Source organism: Neolamprologus brichardi, unplaced genomic scaffold (assembly GCF_056152115.1).
Source record: "Neolamprologus brichardi isolate AB-2024 unplaced genomic scaffold, ASM5615211v1 NODE_ptg000031l+_length_7269946_cov_1, whole genome shotgun sequence".
Classification (NCBI taxonomy): domain Eukaryota; kingdom Metazoa; phylum Chordata; class Actinopteri; order Cichliformes; family Cichlidae; genus Neolamprologus; species Neolamprologus brichardi.
The window spans coordinates 4,108,077-4,134,488 of NW_028270136.1; the positions used below are offsets into that span (position 1 = coordinate 4,108,077).

General features: G+C 41.5%; 2 protein-coding genes across 2 annotated transcripts; one reads left to right on the forward strand and one right to left on the reverse strand.

Moving 5' to 3' along the window:
* Positions 1 to 1,232: 1,232 nt before the first annotated feature.
* Positions 1,233 to 19,536, forward strand: LOC102786613 (tetratricopeptide repeat protein 39A). Its single transcript, XM_087837236.1, has 18 exons — positions 1,233 to 1,496; positions 2,085 to 2,189; positions 2,640 to 2,771; positions 3,103 to 3,161; positions 5,129 to 5,196; positions 5,406 to 5,470; positions 5,781 to 5,880; positions 5,972 to 6,037; positions 6,124 to 6,232; positions 6,311 to 6,378; positions 11,053 to 11,112; positions 11,308 to 11,469; positions 11,569 to 11,660; positions 13,820 to 13,940; positions 14,030 to 14,141; positions 14,231 to 14,345; positions 15,934 to 16,050; positions 18,491 to 19,536. Exons 1-18 carry the CDS (start codon positions 1,462 to 1,464, stop codon positions 18,597 to 18,599), a joined length of 1,695 nt encoding a protein of 564 aa, XP_087693362.1. The 5' UTR covers positions 1,233 to 1,461; the 3' UTR covers positions 18,600 to 19,536.
* On the reverse strand, positions 16,853 to 26,412 carry gadd45gip1 (growth arrest and DNA-damage-inducible, gamma interacting protein 1). The gene is made up of 2 exons (XM_006810340.3): positions 25,999 to 26,412; positions 16,853 to 20,015 (listed from the first exon to the last, which is right to left on the reverse strand). Exons 1-2 carry the CDS (start codon positions 26,397 to 26,399, stop codon positions 19,724 to 19,726), a joined length of 693 nt encoding a protein of 230 aa, XP_006810403.2. The 5' UTR covers positions 26,400 to 26,412; the 3' UTR covers positions 16,853 to 19,723.

Consider the following 26,412-nt stretch of genomic DNA (forward strand, 5'->3'; position numbering starts at 1 on the left):
GATTACAGCCCTGAAATACAAATTCAACACCTTGAATCAACTTCAGATGTCTACATCACGTATCAACAACTAACAAGGAGACAGGCCTCACCTGGCCATGAAATATACTTTGTAAATATACCTCTAACAACGGGAGACCATGTATATAAGCTCTTTGCATGATCGTAGACTGGGGCAGTGAGTTTATAACTAATCCTTTTAAAATGCATCGACTGACAAAGTAGCCTCCCTGCACATATATAACAGGAATTGTGAAAATGGACATGGCTGTAATTGCTTTGATGCACACGCTTCTTGGGGCCTCGGATGTCTACAGGATTGTGAGTCCATTTCCAAAAAGTTCAGTGTTTTCATTGTGCGGATTTTCCTACATCTTGCAGTGCAGTAATACTTGACGAGACTAAAAGTGAAATAATAAAAACGAAACATTTTGAAACAGTAAAACATTCAACAGAAACAAACAAACCTACTCGGTACACCTGAAACTAAAACAAAAAGTCAAACTAAAATTGAATTTTTTTAAAAAAAAAAAACGAATTAGAAAATACAAAACTGCAACAAGTCATTCATTTTTCTATCGCCGTCCCACCCTTTACCCACAATCTCACCCTGCTTGTCTTTGTTTGTCAAACAGGTGCACTGATATCGTACCAGCAGTTCATAGCAGGGATGCAAAGTGTGAGAGGGGCTGTGTAAACAAGATTTTGGAATAACTGTTAATTTTCTTAAAAAGAAAACAAATAAAAACATTTAGATTACTAGATGATGAACCACTTCTGGCATCTGTGTCTCTTCGTGAGGTATAACTACAACACTGACCCCTATTCACGATTCCGTGGAATTACACACGCGTGAATTTTACAGTACACTCATCTCTTCCTTATTTAGGCACCAGAGACGAAGCAGCAACAAAATAATTTGCCTTTAAATTCTGATTAACAGCGAATTAATATTCCCTTTTCTGTCACCTCATCATATTTGCCCATCATCGCGTCCATATGGCATCAGACGCAGCAATGGCGCAAAGAAGAATGTACTCAACATTTTCACTTTTGAGAGAAGAAGACAAAGGGGAAATGGCGCCATTCACTGTTGAACTTCTTAGTCAAGACTAAGATGGATCTTTAAGAGCTGCGAGCACCTGACACTGATCAGTGTTACGGTGTAGTGTCTGCGTGGCAGTGGTGCCACAGAGGTAGGCGGAGGAGCTGCGCTTCTGTTGCGCAATGCGCAGTCTCGGGCTGTTGGATCAGCACAGAGGAGTGCATGTTCTTATTTCTGCTCAACTTTAATTGACAGCAAAGCCTCGGTAGCTTAACTGGCAGCTTTTACGCCAACGCGAAGAAGCGTGAGAGCTGAAAGCTTGGTGTCGCGGTGTGAGAGCTGAATGCGTCCCGATTTTCTGCGAGTGCCGCTGAACTCCGAACAGGTGTTGGGAGGCGCGCCGCCCGGAGAGCGAACATGTCCAATGGGAGAGAGACAAACGCCGCGGAAAAGTGAGTACGGGAGGCGAGTGAAAAGTCAAGGACACGTCAAAAGTTGGAGTTGTTTCCCACAGAGTGTTTATGTGTGGGTCTGTCCACTTCAGCGGTGACATATCGCCCGGCAAATGGTGAAAAGCCACCTGAGCAGATCTATAAATGTGATTATTCGCCTTTGTCTGTAGCAGGGAAACGTGAATGAGCAGGTTTTTAAATGTTTTTAAAAAAGTGTGTGCTGCACCAGGAAGGAGACTTGTGTAGTGTCGCATTCTTTCACGTAGTGAAACGGAGAGTGTTACTGCAAACTACAAGTTAAAAAACAACTCAATTAGGCTTCCGTATGTTTTTAATCTAATATTTTGTCCCACTTGCTGCGATCTTATTAAACAACGAGTCTTTAGGCAAATTTCACAAAGTAAACAAGGCTGCATGTAAACGCGGATGTCAGCTTTCACTGGGAGGCATGTTCGCTGAGCCTGAATAGATCATGCTAACACTGCAAGGCTTGTTTTACCCTGAGTCACAGCTGTGTGTGTGTGTGTGTGTGTGTGTGTGTGTGTGTGTGTGTGTGTGTGTGTGTGTGTGTGTGTGTGTGTGCAACAGCTCCTCTGAGATGAACCTGAAAGAGTGTTTGGATGACTGTATGGAGGCGTTGGATCTCTTCCTTAACAACCACTTCAACGAGAGCCTGGAGAAGCTGCGACCGAGGTGACACAACAATCCACAGTCAGGTTTCATCACTCTTACGATGCAGGCTGTATGCGCTTGTGGTGTGCCTGCTTCATTTCACAGCGTGCACATTTTCAGTGTGATGTCAGCAGTATTTTAGCCTCTGGTGATATTTAGAGACTTATATGGTGTGAAGCGTGAAGCAGTGGCCTTCCTGTCAGGCTTCAGTTCTCCAGGATATGAAGTGTTTGCCGAAGCTGACGCCCAAGGTCTGACTGATTCAACAGCGGACAGACTGTTAGGCCTGCAAAATAAACACTGTGCACAAGACGGGCTGGGATGGTGGGAGATAGGAAGAATAAAAAGAGCCAGATATTTACTCTTATCTTTGCACAGCAGGGAAATGCAGAGCTCATACAGTAACTGCGTGTTTGCTTACAGCCTGAGGTGTGTGATGTTGATCCTGCAACTCTGTGTTTTTTTATGTAGAGTGAATGAGAGCATGTACCATGCTCTTATCTACGCCACAGTGTTGGAAATGCAGGCAATGATGACTTTCCAGCAGGATGACATCACCAATGCAGGAAATACCATGAAGAGTGCCCAGGAGGTCTGTCAGAGGTCAGGATGTTGAGATTGTTGTCCCCTGACTCTGTCTTACAAAGGTTAACGATGGTAACACCCCCCAATCCTCAGTTTGGATGCAGTGAACTATTCCTTCACATTCCATGAGCCACAGAGGCAAATTTTAAGAGCTGCATGTACTTTTATGGCTCCCATGTGACCATAGTACCAGTTGGACTGTGTTTGCATAATAGAATTCACAATAGCAACTTCTTAGATAACAGAAAATAGACACATTTGATTGGCAAATGGTTGATGTGTCAGATAACATGGCTGCAGTAGTCTGTGTCTGAGTGTCCTGAAGTGCCATTTGATTTTTATTTTTCAGGTTTCGACGGAAGTCTTCCAGCCTTTCCAACAAATCAGCAGGGGGGTCACTTTCTGAAGGTAAATGTGCCACTCGTGTAGTTTTAAAGGATCCTTCCAAGACAAGAATGCAGTGGAGAAATGTCTATTTTATTTAGTTACATTTTTATGAAGAAGCCAATTTCCCCACATGCCTGTACTTAAATAGATATCTTTAAACACCCCTGGACGTTGCATATTCGGTGGGGAAAATGTTTCTTTTCTCGTGCAAGTTCTTTCTGCAGTCTAGGAGGAGTCTGAGACTAAGTTACTACATCTGGATGAACAGAATCCACATTTTGGAATCCTCTCAAAAAGTTCCACTATGATACACCAACGTGATCTCACTGACGTTGCTAAAAAACTGATCATAAGCGTGCATAATTTTTACTGTGTGCCACCTTGGTTTAATGTGATACCAATCCAACATGCTGCAACATGTATTTTGCATGTAGTTTTTTCCAGTATAGCTGAGGCTGATGGGAGTGCAGGTTGTAGACCTCCATCCATCTTCAGCCGCTTTATCCGAGGCCGGGTCGCGGGGGCAGCAGCCTAAGCAAAGAGGCCCAGACCTCCCTCTCCACAGCCACCTCCTCCAGCTTATCCGGGGGAACACCAAGGCGTTCCCAGGCCAGCCGAGAGATATAATCTCTCCAGCATGTCCTGGGTCTGCCCCGGGGCCTCCTCCCGGTGGGACATGCCTGGAACACCTCACCCAGGAGGCGCCCAGGAGGCATCCTTGTCAGATGCCAGAACCACCTCAGCTGGCTCCTTTCGATGTGGAGCAGCAGCGGCTCCCCAATGGCCGAACTTCTTAGCCCAGCCACCCTTTGGAGGAAGCTCATTTCTGCCGCTTGTATCCGCGATCTCGTTCTTTCGGTCACTACCCACAGCTCGTGGCCATAGGTGAGGGTAGGGACGTAGATCGACCGGTAAATTGAGAGTTTCGCTTTTACACTCAGCTCCCTCTTCACCACGACGGACCGGTGCAGCGTTCGCATTACTGCGGCCGCAGCACTAATCCGTCTGTCGATCTCCGGCTCCCTTCTCCCATCACTCGCGAACAAGACCCCGAGATACTTGAACTCCTCCACTTGGGGCAGGAACTCATCCCCGACCCGGAGTGGGCACTCCACCCTTTTCCGGCTGAGAACCATGGCCTCAGATTTGGAGGTGCTGATCCTCATTCCCGCTGCTTAGGCCTTAACCCGATGAAGCCAACAGAACCACATCATCCGCAAAAATCAGAGATGAGATTCTGAGGCCACCAAAGTAGGTTGTAAATAGGTTGTAGACCTATATATGAAAAATTAAAATGACAGTTGAGCTAAGAAAACAAATCAGGATAACCAAAGAATTACAGTTTAACGATGCATGGAGGTGTTACTAATGTTGGCTCAAAATGATCCTGCAACCAAAGTTATAGAGTTATAGATGTTGAGTATGTCAGAATGCAGCTATGTGATTGGCTGGCAGACTCACACTTGTACCTGTAGATCTGCTTTAACAGTGTGACTTAAAGTGTCTTAAAGAGATCAGAGAACCTAGAAAAAGGAAAATGAACAATAGTTGTTCCAGCACTGACGGACCGCAGCTATTAATGAACACATTCAGACAACTTTTGTTTTTCATTCCTTGCTGTAGCAGTGAAACCATTCTGTCTGCAGTTGACTCGCCACTCTGAGCTGAGGCTACGAACCCTTAGCTCAGAGTTCTTCCTCGCCACATTCTTGCATAAAGGGGCCTGTATGTCTCATATTATAGGGTCTTTACCATTTCTATAAAAGAATCTAGAGGTAACTGTTGGTGTTATCTTGCACTATATAAATAAAATGTATTCGAACTGATAAGCTGACTAAATGTCTTCAGTCAAGTTTACATATGGAGGGTTAAGCTAGGAAGCACCTGCCTGGTAGATGAACACCAAACCAGGGAGTATACCTACATTTTACACTTCATCATATATAATTTATCATGTAATCTGTGTATATATGGATGTGTTTTTGCAGTGCAGCTCCATGCAGAAGTCTGTTATGCAGAGTGTCAACTCCAAAGAGCTGCCCTCACCTTCCTGCAGGTGCAGTATGCTAATATCCTTCTAACAAAGTAACAATTTCTCTACACTTTCAAAAACAGCACAACCTCCCAGTCTAGTTTTCTTAAGGCTGCACAAGCTGTAGAACCTGCCTCATATAACACATAGCATGCAAAAACCATCATGTTAAATTTGTTTGCAAACAACACACAGGTAAACTGCAGCGATGCTTTCCTTGCACTGTTTTGCAGGATGAGAACATGGTGAGTTTTATCAAAGGAGGAATCAAAGTACGAAACAGTTACCTTATTTACAAGTAAGTAAACAACGAAACAAGAAGCTGTTTTTAAGTAAATGTGTAATGTTTGTAATGCAGTATAGTAATTAAAGTAATTTTGAACTTGTCTAAACATAATGCAGTCACTAAAACATGTTTGCACTGTGATTATTAAACGGCTACTTCACCAGTTTTCCAGTTGAAGGATTTGCTGATTTATCACAAATGCAAGCAGTCTCAAACAAGTGTTTGCTGAACGCTTCCATGTTTTTACTTTTCATCAACCTCTGTAGTTAAACGGTGATATGATGAGCTGTGTGATCAGAAATACTTGTCTTTCGTAATGCAGAGAGCTGCATTCCTTCATAAAATCGCACCACTGTCTCAAAGAACCCAGCCACGTTCACTTAGAGGGAGGAATAGCATTCGGGATTGGGGCGTTTAACCTGGTATGTCCCACATTATATATTTGCACTGCTGGGTGGCTGCATGTGTATAATCACGTGTTCGTATTATTCAGTTTATCTTCTTTGCTTACAGACTCTCTCTCTCTTCCCTCCGCGGATACTCAAAGTTTTGGAGTTTGCAGGCTTCTCTGGAGACAAGGTGCAATGAACATACGCTTCCACCTCTGTGTATTTAATCATTATCTGACAGCTGTTATTTTATGTTTTCTTTTTAATCCTGTTCAGGAATACGGCTTGTCTCTTTTGAACGACGGTGCGACGGGGATGAACTTGCGCTCTATGCTGTGTGCTCTGCTGCTGCTCTGCTACTACACCTTCCTCACATTCATACTAGGTAGTGCTAAAAATCAGGGGTTTTTTAATCATTCCTACAAGACGCCTGTTATATTATATGTCTATTTCATCCTCTCAGGGACAGGCGAGGGAGAGGTGGTGGAAGCTGAGAGATTGCTGAAACCTTTCCGTCTGCGCTACCCACGGGTAACTTACTCTAATTATTTAAAAAGGTTTTATAAAAACTTGTCTGTATTCAGCTATTGTCCTTACTAGACTAGAGACTGTGAGAGCTTTCAGTCAGGTTTCAGGGCCTTTCATGGTACTGAGTCTGCTTTTATCCTTCTATCTCAGTTTTGAGTGCTGCTTTTAACCTTTTTGACTGTGACTTACTCAGTGAGCACTCGGAGACTGTGCAGTAGTCGAGCATGTGACTCCCCCTGGGTGACCTATGTCACTTAATGTGACACCTGGAGTTCCACAGGCATCTGTCTCAGGGCCTGTTCTGTTTTTCTTTGCTGCATGCTCCCTCATGGTCAAATTATCTGCCAACATAACAGATGATTTATGGTTGTATTTACCTTTTGAATCTTGGAAATCACTATTACATAAGAAGGCTCGATGAGTGCATTTTTGGATATCCCACACTTTCTTACAGTTAAGTCAGTTCAAAACCGAAGCTCTCCGGTATTAACTGAGAGGCTGAAGCATTACCGGGGCTATTTAACTCCTTTTATTAAAAACACAGCTTAAAAACTTTTGACACGTTTACAATTTGACAAACAAACAAATGTGGTGGTAAAGATCAGTTTCTTCCACCTCAGAAAAACCTCCAGACTAAAAACATCTTTGCAACAATCTGATCTGCAAAGGATTATGCATGTCTTTGTTACTTCTAAACTGGAATATATTGGAGTATAACTCTATACTGTAATTAGCCTTGCACTGGCTAATTACAGAATCCAGCATCCAGAAGCCTTTAATGGGGTTGTATATACATATGTGGTAGACAGAGATGGGCAGTAACGCGTTACTTGTAACTCTGATTACTTTTTCAGGTAACGAGTAAAGTAAGGGATTACTATTGCAAAAACGGTAATTAGATTACCGTTACTTTCCCGTAGGAACGCTGCGTTACTGCGTTACTAAAACCGTGATTTTTTTGCGAGAATGTCTCATGACAGTGACGTAAGCGAGTGCGACGTTCGTGACAACAGCTGTGTGCAGATCAACAATGGATCATATATCGAGTGCAGAGAGAGTATGAGCGTGCAGCGTTTAAAGCGTGGAAGTACTGACCTTACTTTGAGTTTGATTCCATAAAAAGTGACAAAAACATTAGTGTCCGTTGTGCGTGGGAAGAAAACTTCTTTTTACAGCGAAAAAACCCCTAAACTTCCGAGCAAGCACCGAGTAGCTACGACGTAATGGGAAACTCACAGAGAAACTCGCGGATTCTTCCACTGACCGCTGCACACCTGCACCAGGGTAACCCTCCGCCTATCCCACTCCTGCTTTACAGGTGAAAATAGAGCAACAGGACCGCTAGTCTTTGACTTTATTTATTTTCTGCTGTGTTTTACTTGCATCTATTTGAAAGACTGAGTGTAAACACAAAAAATATTTTATTTTATGTGCTGGAATGTGCAGAAAATAGGTTTAAATGTTAAACTAATTTCTTCCAGTCAGAGAATGTTGCAGATAATTTAATTTTTACTTGATGCATAAAGTTAAAAGATTAAAACTGATAAAACAAGTTTTAAAAAGAGACTTTTCCATTTGATTACATTTTGTATGATGATTATGCAGAAAAAGTAGAATTGGGCTGAAAGATCTATCACTTTATCACCTATTCAGGTTGTAAATCGTGTTTTTAAAAAGCAACCAAGTAACTAAGTAATTAATTACTTTTGAAAATAAGTAATCAGTAAAGTAACGGGATTACTTTTTGGGGGAAGTAATCGGTAATTAGTTACTGATTACTTTTTTCAAGTAACTTGACCAACACTGGTGGTAGATAATGCTGCAGGATCATTAATGTTGGCTTCTCGGTCAGTCTGATCATGTTGTGGTCAAACTTATTTCAGAAGGGGCTCGTGTCTTTGCTGTTGTTGCACTGAGACTCTGACCTCAGACATCAGCTGGAACAGTTGTTGTATTTAAGGACCTTTTTTGTTAAGCGTTTGGAAACTGCTGGTGTCTAGAACTGTAATTGGATGATGGGATGCTGTTGGGACGTGTCATGTAATCATGGTGAATGTGTGCAGCGTCAGTTTTGTTATTCTATTTTATTTTAGTGTAAAGCACTTTGGTTTTAAAAGTGTTATAGAAATGAAATGCATTTTTTTCTGGTTACACAATAAACCACTTTATAATGATGTTGTTTACCAACTGTGTGTTAGTCTCCTGTAAATGACTCACACACTGGGGTAAGACAGGATATGCATTGTTGCTAACAGACAACATTTGAGGTGGAAACATTATGTGAGAAAATCAGTTCCTGTCAGATTAATTGTGATTGGTTGATTCAGTCTGCAAGTATGAGATAAAATGGAAAAAGGAGTCCTAAAAACATTTGAGGCTATTTTATTGAACTTTTCAGGGTTTCGTTGTGACTAGCTGGGCTGCTGGTTAGTGTGTCAGCAGTTCGTTTACCAGCTATGGTAAACTTTCGAGGTAGTCATTAGAGGTGGGAATCACCATACATCCCACGATACGATATTATTGCAATTTTTTTTAAACTATTTTGCGATATTCAGATTCTGTACATAAAGGTAAACTTTATCAATATTCATTTTATCTAATATCAAAGTCTCACACTCAGTCTTTCTCTCATTTCAGTTTGATTGTTGACAAACTGAACGGTTTGTATTACAGTCTAGTCCAACTTAACTGAATCAACCATCTGGTACAATTATAGCTATTCTGAACTATGCAGTTTATGAAAACTATGCAGCCCCTTCAGCAACTGAAGAATTTGAAAGTAAATTAAAACAAAATATAATTTTACATTAAATAAAAATGTTTTAAACTTAATTAAAATAAAACATGTCTTAAATTAAAATAAGTAAACTGTCATGTTTACTGCTGCCAAAAACAAGTTAAACACATTTGGACAGTGAAGGAATGTCAGGATTCTTGCTCAGAAAAAGGATCAACATGCTCTGAAGTCAGAGCACAAAAACCTTTTTTGTAACAAAATATCGATTTCTGCTGTCCCTGTATCCATACATTATTAGCAAACAAAATATCACCATGCTACACAGTATCCATTTTTTCCCCACCTCTAGTAGTCATGATGTTTTAACCATATACTGCACCACAGACTAAACTATGATTCAAGCATTTAAAAAAAACAGCTAAAGTTATTACCACCAATGTCTTTTGCAGCCCAGAGCAGCTCAGTTCAAGGCTGTCATAGTCATACGCTGTGCTACATTAGGCAGCAGAATATAGCTTCCAGTTTTCCTTCCATGTTGTGAGTCCCATGGAAATAAAATCTCTTGTTTAATCAATACAAAGAATGAAAACTAGCGTGCCTGCACTCCTGTCAGTGCCATTGTGTCTTTTGTAACTTGTAGCACCGGCTGCTCTTCAAATACATCCATGTTTACATGATGAGTAAGTATTTGGAGAGGAGTCTTTTGGTTTGCTGCTTCAGATTTGACTGATTTTATTTTTTTTAAATAAATACACCAACTTATGGAACGTCGATACTGTTGTTTAGAGTTCATTATTAACGTGTCATTTCTGTTTTGATGTTTAAATGTTTTAGTTTTGATGACATGGCAGAAGCTGACTGCATTGTAGTCAGCACTGTGACAACTGGCTGATTAATAAACACATTTCTGATGATCAAATTGTTTTTTTAATCTAAATGTGACCTTTTTTTAAGTTCCCCATTAACTGAATGTGTTTGGGTTTCTAACATTTGGCCAGGCATAACAGGACACAGGGCTGTAGGAATTTGTAACTCATAATCTTTAGTATTTGAAGGCAGCACAGTAGTATGGTGGTTAGCTGGATTTGTGTAATGTTGGCATAGGTCTCCAGGTACTCAGGCTTTCTCCCACAGTCCAAAGACTGTTTAGGTTAACTGGTGGCTCTAAATTGTCTCTAGTGTGAATGTGAGTGTGAATAGATGTCTGTCCCTCTCTGTTAGCTCGTTATGTTGGCGAACTATCCGTAATGTGCCCCGTCTCCCTCCTTGTGACCACTGGAATAGGCTCCGTCCCAGTTCTGACTCTGAATTGGATAAGCAGAAGAAAGTGGATGGTGGGATGACATTAGCTGAACTCCTATTTGCACACACGAGAGTAGCTGGTAAGAGTGGAACTTAGCAACAAAGAAACTGTGTGGAGTAATGTGGTTAAACTTTGACCAGTTGCAGCTCCATACACAGTGAAGGATCCTTATAGTGGTCAGAACAAACGATGATAACAGATGGGAATTTTGGCCAAAAAAGCAAAACAGAATCATTTATTATTGCCAAACATTTCTGGTTTTTTGTATTGCTTATAAATGTATATCGTCTCTGACGGGTTCACGCCATCGTTTTCACACAGTCGTTGATTGCATTCACGTGGCCATCCATCCACACCTTGATTCCTTCGACCCGATACTGTCTCAGACTTCCACTCGCACGATCCTTGCCGATCCTTGCCATCGCTACCACTCCATGTGACGCACATTCTTGTAAATTCACAATCCTCTCTGCTCCACCTTTTACTCACAGCCCATCCCAGAGAACAAACTGAGCGCTCGGATGAAAGTTTCTTGATCAAACACTGCCAAGAATGATTGTTGTATGATGTGCCTGCTTCCAGATAGATGAAGAGTTAACAGTGTTTATATTTGTACATTTTTCTCTCTTTTCCTTAGGGGGCCATATTCCTCTTCTTTGCTGGTCGAACTGAGGAAATCAAAGGGAACATTGATGAGGTGTGTCACGAAAACATTGCTTGATTGCACTTCTGAGGAGCATTTATGATACGTCACTTGCTGTGGCAGTGTTTCTATGTTTTTAAGGAAATGAGCTCCAAGAAACCAGCGCCCAGTGTTAATATTTAATGTCCAACATACCTCGTCACTGTCCGTGTTCTTCTGCTCTACGGTTTAATTTCTCTGTGCTTTCAGGCAGTGAAATTCTTTGAAGACGGCTGTAAGGCCCAGCAGACATGGAAGCAGTTTCACCACATGTGCTACTGGGAGCTGATGTGGTGCTTCACGTACAAGCGTGCATGGAAGATGGCGTACTTCTACGCCGACCTGCTGAGCAAGGAGAGTCGTTGGTCCAAGGTACAGAAATTATGACGGGAGAAGATCAGAATAAAATTTATTGTCAGACATTTTGAGGATTTAATACATGAATCCTTTCTTTATGGTTCTCCCTGTTAGGCCATGTATGTGTACATGAAAGCTGCTTACCTCAGTATGCTGCCTAAAGATGAGGCCAGGCCTTTTGGGGAGGACGAGGTAGAACTCTTTAGGTAAGCAGGGATTATATCCTTACTTCCTCTTTACCAGTATAGATGCTGTGAGGTGAGCGGTATAGTTCACGTAAATGTCTCTGTGCTTTTTGCTTACAATACAGACCATATTTTAAAAAAACATAGCTACTGTGATGGCATCCTCTGATTTCTGTTGTTCTGTTTTAAACAGTTGGGACCAGCATTTCTGCCGTCGCCATCTTGGTTGCAAAAAAATAACTAGACACAATAAAGAGGGACGTAGGTCACTGCGTCACATTCATTGGTTTGTGAATAACAGGTCCTTAACCAATGAGCATGTGGTTTCGTACAACACATAACCCTCCATTCTGAAACGTGACATGCCTAAAAATTGAATTTTATTTCTTCAACAAGTAATACTACCACAGGTATCGCCATCTGGCGCTTTCAGTTAGAATACCAGTTTCAGGCACTTTGGTTATTGGTTTCATTTTTCAAATGGATGAACACCGTGGTACATTTTACCGCTAAATGGGAAGGATATTTTTCCTTTAGAATATGGAGAAGACCAAACTTTGAAGTGAAAATGTTAATTAGTGTCTTCCTACAGATTGAGTAGGCACCAGTTTGTGGAAGCCAACATGTTGCCCTGCCATCTTGAATACAGTGGCCTGGATGGACATAGCTATTCCACTTAATCGTGTTTAATCACATTTGTGGTTAGAGACCATCCACATATGTAGCAAAGGAGAAAGGAACTCACAGGTTTCTTGAAAAACGGAAAGGAAAGAGACAACATGACTGGCATCTGAATAAAGTCTCATCCTCTTCCTCCTTACCTCAAGCCTCATCTCCTGATCTCACGTCAGGGCTTTAACAAAGGAAAGCGTGAAATGACATTCTTATTTATTCCCAGTATTGTTGCAATTAATTATTGTCAGCAAATATACATGCACTCTCCAGACAGCTAATGCCGGGCTCACACTGTGCGATTTTTTTCAGTCGCACGATTCAGCTCCTGCTCAAACTGTACGATTGACTCGCAGGGGTTAGAAGTTCGTAGGTCACGATGCAGGATCTCAAACTATACGACCCAATGCTCTGATGTGACCTGAGTGCTCACACTGTGCGTCTATAACATGAAGCTTATACAAAATCTCCCTCTCTGTCTTTCACTCACACAGACACGCACACCACCGCCATCAACTTTGCTAAATTGCTAATGAAAAACATTGATCAGGCAGCTGTGATTGAGCAGGAATGTCCATCCAACTATTTTCACGGTTGTTGTGGTCGTGATAATTTTGTGAGGCCACATCGAAAAGGCTCGGATGAGCTTTCCAAAGTTCTACAAGTTGTGCCTCCATCGCTTGTGTCCAGATCACACGCTGCACTGCCGTGCTGCGCTGTCTTTTTCGCTGACATTTGTGTTTGCGCGTGCGCAGTGTGAGAAACTGCAGTAACACCCTCACGACGGTCGCGAGGATTTCAAACAGGTTTGAAATCCTCCCGACCAAGCGATTGATGATCGGGAGCTGGTCGTGAGGTGTTAATCGCTTCTCGTTACCCCACGTATACTACACGATGCACGACGCACGAAAATCGGGCCGATCACCAAAACGGTCGCACGACTCAAAAATCAGCTCAAAATGGGCCAAAAATCGCACAGTGTGAGCCCGGCATAACAACAAAACCACAAACGAAACCACAAAAACATTTTGTCGTTAGCTAACATTATATTAGCTGCTATAAGCTAACATTAAGCCAGCTAATTATTGGCTCAAGGGTCCTAAAAGTCAAACTTTCCCTCTGATAAAAAGAGATTACATTCTTGCATCACATGAGAGTTTATTTGCTAAGTCCAACAATGTTAAATCCATGTCAAAGAAATTTTCACTACTAACGCTAACTAACAGCAGCTAACAGCGGCTAATAGTGGTAGCCTCAGCAACTCACCTCCGTATCGCAGTCATTGGAAAGAAGTGAGCTTCGCTGGTCAAACGATTCTTATCCTTTCACGAAGTCTTACAGCCTGCTTTACAATAAATAGACACGGACACATATTGAGAGCTGAGGTAAACAGCAGAGTAACAGCCTACACTCACTACGATGCCAAACAGTCACATGCTGTACTTAGGTGTCGTCTTACTAACTGAATCATTCGTTGGTGTGTCTTTGTGTATCCCCTGTCATTTTAGACAAGTGCCCACCTTGAAGCAGAAGATAGCGGGGAAGTCTCCTCCAACGGAGAAGTTTGCAATTCGTAAAGCCAGACGCTACAAGGCTGCCCTCCCAGTCAGGTTACCTGTACCAGTGCTGGTAAGAGTTACGAAATAAAATAAATACATATAACGACTGCTATGTTTGATTAACAGAGCGTCCCAACAATATGAACTGCTTCATTACAGGAAATGATGTACATGTGGAATGGATTCAGTATGATCAACAAGAGACCAGAGCTAACTGAAGGCATGATGCAGACGTTGGTGGAGGCAGAGCGCTCTCTACTGGAAGCTCCTGGTATTGCTGCCCTTTTCCAAACTGTGAGACAGGAACACGCAGTTTTTCATGTATGCTCATTTTCATGGTGTCTGCTCCGTCCCCTGCAGTAAACGAGTACACTGTGGACGACCGCTGTGTGATCCACATGTTGAAGGGCCTTTGTTTGAAGAATCAAGGCCTCCTCCAGGCTGCTGAAGAGTGCTTTAACAAAGTGTGTTCCAGGTGAGTTCTAGCAGAGTTTCAGACGCAGGCAAGTTATTTCCTGCTCACAATGAAAGCAGTTTCTTCAGAATCGATTAATCTTGTGTGAACAAATGAATATCAACCTTTCATTGCAACGTTTTTTGGCAACACTGGTTAACACTAGGGATGGGTATCGTTTAGGTTTTATCCGCTACCGGTGCCAAATCGGTATTTTTGAAATGGTGCCGGTGCTTAAAGAATGGAGAACACACAATTGGTCCAAAAAGCTCTCATGTTCAGCTGTTTTTTTTGTAAAAAGATAACAATGTTAGCCTTTTCTGCAGCTATAGGGCATATATGGTATCACTCTAGGCTGGAAGCAGTGCTTAAACAATGGAAAAAACACAAACTTTGTCCAAAAACCTCTCATGTTTAACTGTTTTCCACTTTTTCTTTGGTCATTTTAGCCTTTTTGGCCAGGGTGAAGGGAGTATCTGCCATCAAACAAGAAAACAGCCGCATGTAGCTATGATGGTGTTTGCTAGTTCACCTTACATGCATTAATGTAATAACGTGGTTAGCCTACTCAACGTAAATTACACACGAACAACATTAAGATACTCACGCAGAGAAGAACGGCTGCTGCTGCATCATCATCATCATCATTTCTGCTACACTGGCAGGGCTAGGGGCCAGGACTCTCCTCTTCGGGTTTTTGGGGGATGTTGCTAACTCCGGGTCCGATAACAGGCACCACACCCGCAGTAGATGTGCTCGGTGTGAGGTCTCGCAGCAAGCTATCAAATACGGCGCATTTCTCGGCTTTTAAAAAAACGCTATGCGTCGCCAGGTGTTTCATCAGATTTGAGGTGTTACCTCCTTTGACAGCATCACAGTATCAGCTTAAAGCACTTGTTGCAGCTGCTGAGTTTGCATCTTTTGCTGTGAAGTACAGCCAGACTTTTGACCGCTTCGCCTTGGGCATTTTTAATCTGTAGCTCTGCTCTAAAAGAACGTACGTACCTGGACCCGCCTACTATCCTCGGAAACTTAAAATGATTGGCTAGAATCCAAAGTGTATCACAGCTCAGGGAAAAAAAGCACCGAAATGTGCGCTGCTTTTCGGTCTGGTTACTACCATTTATGCCATCATGGCACCGGATACCGGTACCCATCCCTAGTTAACACACTGTGTTTTCTTGAATTAGTGGCAGAAGTACTTCAGAATCTTACTACTTTCTTCTACTAAAACCTGCAATACAAGCTTTTTACATCAGTATTTTCTCTGATTTTCCAAACATTGCATAAATTCAGCAGGTCTTCCTTTTAAAACGTATCAGGGTGACTCTTCATTGGACGTCCTTTCAGTGCCGTGTTTGTTTTGCAGCCATAAAACTCTCATCTCACTACGTCACAGTGTGAATATTTGCGTGGCAATCAAGAAGGACTTCCAGCTTAAATTACACTGACAGTCCTCATGAGAGACGTTTGTTTATTCACCAAATTGGTCAGCCACCTGCAGCACAACCCTCAGCCTTCCCAAGGATGCCACATTGAGTACAGTGGAGGATCATGTCTTAAATGAACGTCCGTGTTGAATGAATATTTAACTCTCTTCTTATTGCAGTGAAAAGAAGATCAGGTTTGACCACTACTTGGTGCCCAACTGTCTCGTGGAGCTCAGTCTGCTTTACATAGACCAAGGCAGAAGGGACGAAGCTATTAAAATACTGCACAAGGCCAAGTAAGTTACTCCTTTAGTCTTCACTCTCCATATTATTGTGAGACTGCAGCATTCTGTTTTGAATATAAAAGTTTGCACTAGTTTTCTACCATTTTAGCGACACTGGCAGGGAGCTAGAAGCTTATTCAGCTGGCTTTCAACTGAACAAGCCCACATAGTGTGCCTCACATAGCCGCGCGTTTTTGCTTCCATTTGAGTTCAGTCTGAGCAGATGATGAGCCCAGCTTCACTTTAGTGCCAATGGTATGTAAATGAGTAGTAAATGACACTAATTAGTTGGACGGAAGCTTAAAGTGCTGGCATGCTGCACCACAAAACAAAATTACGTATACACTCGCTGGCCAGTTGATTAGGTACACCTTGGGTTGTCATGATAGTGGGTACGTAGCAGTCATAAAGGGCTGGACAGTGTGCCAAGATCATATCCCCAGTAAAATTATGTCACAATTTCATTTCATTTCATTTATTTCACACTTGGTACAACAATTCAAACAAACCAACCACACTTTCTATCAAAAACACTACAACCATGTGTGAAAAGGAGCAGGAAGAAGAAAATATTCTTATTAAACCCCGCCCCCTATCTACAATCCAATTTATATTACAAGTGGGCACCAAAAATCAGGGAACAAACTAACATTAACATTTATCTGCGGTCCTAACCCAAACCAAACAACAAATTTACAATCAGAATAACCGCTCCACATAGTAACAAGGAGAAAAATAAAATTAAAATAAATAAAACAAAAAATTATAATGGATCCTTTTTCAGTGAACTCCAATTTCATTCACATTCTTCATATTGAGTTATCGTTTTAAGCATGTAACACTTTTTAAAACAATGTAAATTTATACAATTCTTTAAATTATAATGAAGTGAGTTCCACAGTCTCAGGTGGCAGAGCGGATCAGCCACTAACCAGAAGGTCGGTGGTTCGATCCCCGGCTGCTCCAGTCTGCATGCCAAATATCCTTGGGCAAGATACTAACCCCGTGTTGCTCTCCGATGCATCCATCGGAGTGTGAATGCGTACGAATGTTAGATACTCAGCACTTAAACTTAGAAGTGCTTGTGTGAATGGGTGTGATTGGGTGAATGAATTAGCTGTATAAAGCGCTTTGAGTGCTCGGACAGAGTAGAAAAGCGCTTTATAAGAACCAGTCCAGTCCACAGTCGTATACCCCTAACTGTTGGACTCATTAATCTTTGTGTAGTCCTAGCTAACTGATGCTTAAAATAAAATTTCCTTCTACTATCTTCTCCCCCTGAACACAATAAAAATACTCTTTGTAACTTAAAGGGCAAAATATTATTTTTAGCTTTAAAAATAATTAATAGTGTCTGTAATTTCACTAAATCTCCTAATTTTAATAATTTCGATTTTATAAATAATGTATTTTTATGTTCTCTATATTTAACATTATGAATCATTCGTATCACTTTCTTCTGTAATAAGTTTAGAGGTTTTATAGTATTCTCATATGTATTCCCCCAGACTTCAATACAGTAACTAAAATATGAAAAAAACAATGAAAAATATAAAATGTGCATTGTTTTAAAGCAATCAGCCTGAACTGTTAATACGAGGCAGGGAGGATCCATGCTTTCATGTTGTTTATACCAAACGTGACCCCACCTGAACGCTGTACAAGAAGTCGAGACTCATCGTACCAGGCGACTTTATTCCGATCTGCTCATGTGAACTCAAGATTAGCTGACAGGAGTGGCAACCCAGTGTGGTCTTCTGCCGTTGTAGTCCATCTGCATCGAGCTTCAACACCACGTGTGTTCACAGATGCTCTTCTGCATACTTTGGTTATAACATGTGGTTATGTTATTTTATTTTATGGTGTGTTAGTATTGTAGTTGGTAGGTTATCTTGGCGTAGTGTTAAATCGAAGCACTACGAAACAGCTCGTGTGTATCCAAAAGCAAACAAAATTAGTGTAAAACTCACAGAATCCTGAAATGCAAAATTAGGAAGATGATGTTTTTTAGGGGTTATTTGCTAAAATGTAACAAGTTGTGCCAATTCAGACAGCTTTAAAATGTTCTCCTTTTCCCATCAAACATTTCTATATTGGTAAATATTGTGATATAGTGTTCTGTCATCCATGCCCAGTATCACCTATATTTTTATTATAATTAAAATCTGTCTTAATTTCATGTCTCTTAAATAGGACTGCAGTAAAATGGTTGTTAGCTACTGTAGGGAACACTAGAGGTCACCCTATCCCCGTGTAAACATGTACGATCCATTAACTGGTGACTCCAGCTCTTCAAGCGTGATCATCTTTAAGGGTGACGATGCCAAACGCTTGTTTTATCCATTTCTCATCCATCTGCTTGCATGTACTTTAGCAACATGCGTCCAACAGCAGCATATAATGTGTTCATTGTAGGACACGCCCTCACCACGTCTGCTGTTCTCACTTACAGGCACAACTACAAAGACTACTCCATGGAGTCTCGCACACAGTTCAGGGTGCACGCTGCTCTTGCCAAACTCAAGGCTGATCCCGGTGAGGATGATGACACCCACCTCTAAGACTGCTCGGGCTCCTTCCGCTGGAGTCTCCGATTCCCCTCACAGTTACAGCTACTTCAGTTTTTGACCAAAGTGCCTTTTTCAACAAGTGTACGCTGGGTATGGTATTGCTGTGGTCAGGTTTACCTTTGTGTGGTCATATGCACTCCACAATTTAAGCTGGACAAAGGTCTGTAGAATATTTGAGGCACAGCTGAGGGACCTTTAATTTCACCACCTTCCACAGGTTAACACACTCATAGGCCATGGTTTTATTGTTTACACTGATAAACACCAAATCTTAATTGGAAGCCACGAGAAATATTTAATAGAATTAAAACCTAATGAAATGCAATGAATTTATTTTACTGTTCTAAAAGAGCTCTGTGTAACATGCAGTAGTCACTCCTGTGACGTCTAAGTACTACGAACCCTAACACATTAAAATATGATATTTGGCTTCTGGAAGTAATGTTTCTCCCAAATGTGGACTTTTTTTTATTCTGCATTCCTACAGACACACAAACTTTAATTTACCCTCAAAGTTTTTATTTTTCCCCACCAGTGAGTTTGGGTTGGTTACTTCATCGTCACCGATGAGAACTTGGACCTTACAGGGTTAGACGCTGCTACTGCCACAGGTTTGGTAGTGTATGAGGTGTTGAGATGGCTAGAGCATTTCATGTGCAGCTGCACAAACATATTTTAGACAAAGATAACGAGCATGAAGGAGGACTGGCTCGTGTACGGGTGCAGCATAAGAGCACGGCAGAGCCGGTGAGGCTAAACTACGGCGTACTGCTGTTCACACTCAGCGCGTCGGTGTGCTCGAATGAATTGCGAGTGTAAAAATTATTTTTGTATAAATAAATTGTTCTTATGTTCTGCAATCATGAAAATTGCTGAACTTGGCCTCGTGTCATGCTTTAAACACACCCACACCACCTGTGCAGAGGTTGTATTTATTTGGAGCAGTCCTGAAAAACAAAGTTGGAATCGTCACGTCTTCACAGAAGGACAAAACTTATTTTTAGTCATTTTAACGGTTCCTTTGAACTGTACTACACAGCACACCTTCAAAACTATCAAACACAATCTGACCCAGGCCCAACAGTTATTTACGTCTTTAACGACTCGGTCCAAGACTACGAGGAGGCAGCAGGAGGTGCATCGGAGCCTGTTGCCTGTTCCTCTCTCAGTCTGCGTTTCATTAGTTTCTTCTTCTTCTTCTCTTCCTTTTCTATTTCAGCAACCATTTCCAAGAACTTGGGGCTGCGGGGGTCCACTGCATAGCCAAAACGCTCTCTGGCCTCAGCCAGCAACCTTGTACGGCGAGCCTTCTCCTCCTTTAGCTTCTGTTTGGTTTCACGCTTCTCTCTGCGCCAGTCTGCTATCATCTTGGGCATTTTGGCCATGTTTGCGGCAATGAGCTTCTCTCTGCGGTGAAAATAGAAAAGATAGCAGATGTTAGTGCTGTCCATCATACTGGCTGGTAATTAACGTTGATTTTGAGAGAAATGTCCTGGCGTGGATATCGTGGTTTTACAGGAAATTTGGTACAAGCGCTCATGTCAGAACAACTTAACTTCCGATTCCAAAACACAACAACAGTCTCAAGTTGCTTCACACTGTAAGGTGAACAGTGCCCAACAATCAAGCACTTTGCAATGGTGGGAAGGAAAAACTCCCTTTAACAGGAAGAAGCCTCCAACAGAAACACACAAAGGGAAAAACTGCAATCATCCATCTCAAGACAGCAAATGTTTTTAAAGGTTTTCCGATCAACTGTGCCATTTGCCAAGTAAATAATTAATGGTCCAAACTTTGAACATGTAGTTTGACTGCTGTGAAATTTAGTTTCCTATATTGAATACTAGGCCTCTTTGCTAACCGTTCACACCATTTTTCCCTACATCTGATTCAATGTTTGAAGACTAATATCCTAAACACATTCACATCTATGGATAATTTGGATTAATCAATGAACCTATCCCCACAAGCTGCATGTCTTTGGACGGTGGGAGGAAGCCGGAGTACCCGGAGGGAACCCACACAAACACGGGGAGAACATGCAAACTCCACACAGAAAGACCTGATGGTGGAATTGAACTCAGGACCTTCTTGCTGTGCAGCAACAGTGCTAACCACCGTGCTGCGGTGTACCCCGCCTCTCGCCCTATGCCAGCTGGGATAGGCTCCAGCACCCCCCGCGACCCTGAAAAGGATAAGCGGAAGCAAATGGATGGATATATATCCTAAACACTGTTAAAAGATAAAAGGCTGAACTTTTCATTGCTCTAAGTCAGGGTCTTTAATCTATCCGGTGTCTTCAGTGTCTGAATTTTCATTTAATTTAAAAAGAATCAAGTGTTCCTGCAAAGTCTAAATTTGAGCACACACTAATAAAAAAATGCCATATTGCAAAAGACCATTTCTGAATCATATGTAGTTGTAATAAACAGTGTAACATAAAGCATGCAGAATAGTTTAACGTGAAATTCTCAGTCAAAAAAAATGAAGAAATTGGTATTTTCATGCTGGATGGAGCGGATATTAGTCATGCCACAGAAATATCAGTAGGTGTTATTATCTGAACTGAGTAAAATTTGAGTTTCCAGATGGTATTTTGATTTTAACTTAGATAAGAAATTTGTTCAGATTTGTCATTTTCAAGTCCTGCTCTACCTGTCATTTCAAGACCTGGAGCTGACTAATAATCCAGGTTTAGTTTGAAATGTACAAAGAGATTAAAAATGCAACAATGTAGCATTTTTTTTTATGTATTACAATTCTTGCAACACTCATTCAGACAGTCAACACACCGACCGTCTGATCCCTGCAGCAGTCGTGACATTAGGTTAGCATCTTGTGTCAGATTACCAGTTCAGCCATTTAGACACCACAGCTTGACCTCGCAAGACCACTGCTGTGAAATCATCCTGTTTGACTCGATTGTCTACATTTATTTTTATGTATTAAAGTTTTTACACTGCCACCTGAATTAGACTCCTGCAGGGCAGTAGGTCTCAAAAATGAAACATAAACATATATTTAAGAAATTATGTTCTCAGTTATAATTACAGTACCATCTGGAAACTCCAGTATTTCATTCTTTCATTTTTCATAATTTAACTAGTCAACACTCAAACATTTTTGATGTATCTACCCTAAACTAGAATCCTAATTCAATTTAATGTTAGGAAAGACCAGTGAAAATGGTGAGTTTTTAACTTTAATTGTTTTTGGAGATATTGATGTCCAAATATGGCCCAAAATTTCAAGGACTGTGGGAAAAAAAAACATCTGAAAGTCAAGTTTAAATTTAGGCATAACATTTTTATGCAAATCAGAAATGGTCGAGCAGAAGGCCGGTGCTGTCAGTACGCTCCCTGCAGTGTTTTAGATTAACTGAAGGCTTTCAAGGCAACTTTTTAGAACAACCTGATAATAATAAATTAATTTGTCCAACCTAAAAGTAACAAATGCGTAAACTAGACCTTGCCAACCGTACATACAATACACAAACATCACATTGGGGAGACAGGTCAGGCTAGGTAGTGAGGAAAAAAACATCGAAATGTGTAACACAGAAGGATAATACAGGATGTTTCTAATTTTAGAGATGTTGCACAAATGGAAGAAAGCAGTCTTACATATTTGTTTAATATGTGCGTTGAAGGACATATGCTGGTCAAAATGACTCCAGGATTCCTCACAGTGTTACTGGAGGCCAAGGTAATGCCTTCCATGGTATGTGGATATACACCAAATACAGTGATTAATCTTAAGGTTAGCCCATCAAACTAAAACTTTTTCAAAAACCCTGAAAAAAAACAAACAACACAAACATCAGCCTCAGATCAACTTTGTCTGACTAGTTTCAAGGGAAGCGGCAACGGTAAACAACGGAGCTGTGGGACATACTCCAAAGCAATAAGCTAATAAAACTATGCCTAAGCTTTAAGCTTCAGTAGCTTTCTTTTTACCTGGCTAAATCACCATGGTAACTTGTGCTGAAAACACAACTTGGTCCAGAACAGTTTATTAAGTCTGCTTTGTGTGCGATATAGGTCCTCTCCTCTGCTTTGCACATGCAAACTGTCGAGCTGTATCCTCCAAACACTGCTGAATGAAGCCCAGCTGCAAAGTTAAAGCAGTGCAAACTGTGTTATTGTCACTGGAATTTGTTTTATGTTTGATCCCTCTGTAGTTCCAGCAGTCTTTTTGCACAGCTGGAACTACAGCGACTCGGACACAGATTAGAAAACTGATCAGTTACATTTGCTATCCATCACCAAGAATGCCAAGACCTGAAGACTAAACTTCCACATGTCCTTTATTAAGCTATGGGACTGTTTAATGTTCACTAATTCCTCTCAGTGTGTCTCTAACTGAAATAAGAGGCACTCAACTGATTTAATTTGTCTGGAGGAAGAGCCCGATGATGTGTCACAGGGATTCTCTCCAACTCCATCCAGGAGTTTTGTTAAACTAGCTAACACAAAGAAAACCTGTCAATGAAGAAGGAGTTTTGGATCAAACTGTTTCACTTCTCTGAAAGTGAGACGTGTAAAGCTGTATTTGTGTTAATATAATGGCAGCTTTTTCCTCCATATTGCATGAATGGAACAGAGAATGGGAATAAAGGGCTTTGTGCCGGGGTCAGCTCGTCAGCAAATGTCTGAAGAATTAAAACTGAAACTCCATCTGGCCCACTGGTCTTATTAAAGTGCAACTTTAAGAAAGAAAACAAACTTGGCCACAATACTTGGATATCACAGCTACACTTCAGAAAACCAACTGCGGACTTTAATCCATCACACAAATCTAAATCTGTTTAAAAGTATTACAGGTTTGAAGCAGTTTCAAGAAGTTTGTCCTTAGAGATTAATGTAATTGTTGATTCAGCTGTGCTACACTACAAACTGGTCACTAAGCCCAGAAACCGTAAAGTAAAGTGTTTGAGAAGTCAAGAAAGAAAGCCCTTCATCCATAGACTTGTACAGGACAGAAGTCAATGTAAAGCCATACGTATCACCATCTGGTGGCCATTCAAAAGAATACACGTTAAAGGTTATTACACTTTGGCTTCACGCTCTTGAAGCTACGCTCATCTTTTATTATTGTCTATGGTTTACACTCATGATGACATCAGAATGCCTGCGTGCAGGTGCTGCTATGCTTAGTTGAGGTCAGTTCACAGCTGATACCACAACAGAAAATTCAAGGAATGAGACTTTTGAGCATTTCTTGGAACATCTAGGACTCCACTGATTAGACTGGACCTAAAAGATGGATGGTGATGTTTCACATTGGTTAGTGAGGTCATTTTGAAGCCCTCAGCTGAGTGTTTGTGCTGTTGCTGTTTTGAAACAACATCTGATGAGTGAGGCGTTGATCTGTGTTACACTGTGGGACTCTGCAGGTTCGCAGTGTGACAACACAATCACGAGGTATACCCGCTGATGGTGCTAAATGAACAACATGTTTCCACAGGCTTCTATACCTATGCACATATTTTCCAAACAGAGGAGTCACCCCTGGGAAAAAAAAGTTTACTTCACTTCTCAAACTTGGAAGCTTCGTGCATCTTTAGTTTACAGTCTATGGTATCAACTCTGGGGAAGATTCTTAAGATATGTTCAAGCTAGTGACTTAGATATTTACTATATAGTAATTATAACATACCTGTCTGTTTTAACAAGGATGGTTGTGTACATTTAAAGCTTCCTTGAGTCTCGAGCTCTGATTAACCAAAGTGCGCCATCATCCATGCAGAGAACTAGAAAGTTAAAAGCCTTTTCCAGTCTGTGACTAAGCTAAAAGCTCAATGTGCAAGACAAGAACATGACAAAAGGCGTGGAATATGTTGCAAAATGAAAACATTAAGTCATTAAGCACATTTTCATATTAAAGTAACTAGTTCACAAACAGGGTCTCCGCTATGTGATCCAACAAAGAAAAAAACTGGATGTGATCCAAGAAGTGCGGCCAAGGTTTTTTAAAAAAAAGTTGCACTCTAATGAGACCAGTGGGCCAGATGGTGTTTCGGTTTCTTCTTCTTTAAACATTTGCTGACGAGCTGACCCCGGCATGGAGCCCTTTATTCCCATTCTCTGTTGATATGTGCTGCATTCATACAATATGGAGGAAAAAGCTGCCGTTACTACAGCTCCAAAAAAAATACAAATAATATTTTTTAAACTTGCCCACAGAAACAAGATCAAAGAAAACCAATCACGCCTCTGATTCTTCACAATTATCCATCTCCTTCTACTTATTTGGGCCCAGATCGTGGGTTCAGCAGCCGAAGCAGAGAAGCTCACACCTCCCTCTTCCAGCTACCTCCTCTAGCGAATCCAGGAGCCAGAATGACCTCAGCTGGCTTCTTTCAATGTGGAGTAGCAGCTCTACTCTGGGCCTCCCCTAAATGACCAAACCCCTCACCCCATCTCTAAGGGAGACGTCAGCCTTCCCTTCAGAGAAAGCTCATTCCCACTGCTTGTATCCCCAATCTCATTGTTTCGGTCACTACCCAAAGCTAGTGACCTCAGGTGAGTGTGAGGATGTAGATCGACAGGTAAATCCACAGCTTAACTTTTAAGCTCAGCTCCACTCACACCTGAACACGACCCTGAAATTGTTTAATTCCTCCAGTCGGGCCACTCCGAGTGCTCGACTGTAAAGATGGATGGTTCTTCCCACTCCTCAACTCGGAGTGGGAATAACCATGGCCTCAGACTTGGAGGTGCTAATTCTCATTCCTGCCTTTTCACACTTTCAAAAGCTTACGCCACAGTTCTCATTTTACTAGCACGGTTTGGGTCATATGAGAAGGAAGGACCTGTGATGAAACGTGAAATTGATGTAAATCACACAGTTTGGCTTTTGCAGTGACTACAGGCCAGCACAGATGGGACGTTTTGGACATTTCACCACTAATAAAAAAAACAAACACCCATATCTACTACAGCTGGAAGAAGGAGCACTGAAGGGTTTCTCACTACATGTGGAGCTCAAGCACCTTACTAAGGTTTTCTTTGAATGTCTCTTTAGGATGGTGGAAGACAGCTGGATTTGTCCACACATTTCCCTCTATACATTTGAAACCAGACCCTTTTCAATGGGTAACAATTCATTAGGCCCGCCACGCTGGTACAGTAGGGAAATAAAGCCAGCCACTCTACCTTCTTCAGTACACTTAAGACAAGCTTCTATTTTATTAGATAACATTTGATTTGATTTTACATTAGCTTATTTAAAAATCCTGCTTTAAAAAGTGCTCTCTTTTAAAAGCTTGAAAGAGAGCACTATGAAAACGTGTTGCTAGTTACTCTGTAAACGTGTTTGACAGAATGACAAACACTGGTGAGGACGTTGTCCGATAATGGACGCACTGACGTTAGCCATGTAGCCTTACCTCGCCAGCCGTTTTTCGCTCTCCTCCTTCTCCCTGGCTTCTATGTTCTTCAGCATCACCTCTAGCGGGGGATGCCACTGGTTTTCCTCCACAATAATCTTATCCAGCTCCTCATGTGTGGGCCACAGAGATGCAGGATCGATGCCCGACTCCGAGCCATACCGACCGAACAGCTTCTTATCGTAGCGGGCTGTCTTCTGCCATTCCGGCGTCTTCTCGCTGTCCTTGTCCGGGATGTACGGGTTCCGGAGGTTCAGCTTTAGAGGTTTGGGATTATAGGACGCTGTTTGTAATAAAAATCCACACGGAGGGTTTACAGAAAGCACAGCTTTACAAGATGAGAAGTCCTTTAAAGTCCTACATAAGGCAGCCGTCCTCCTGCAGAGCATGGACGCCGCCATATTTCTTCTAACA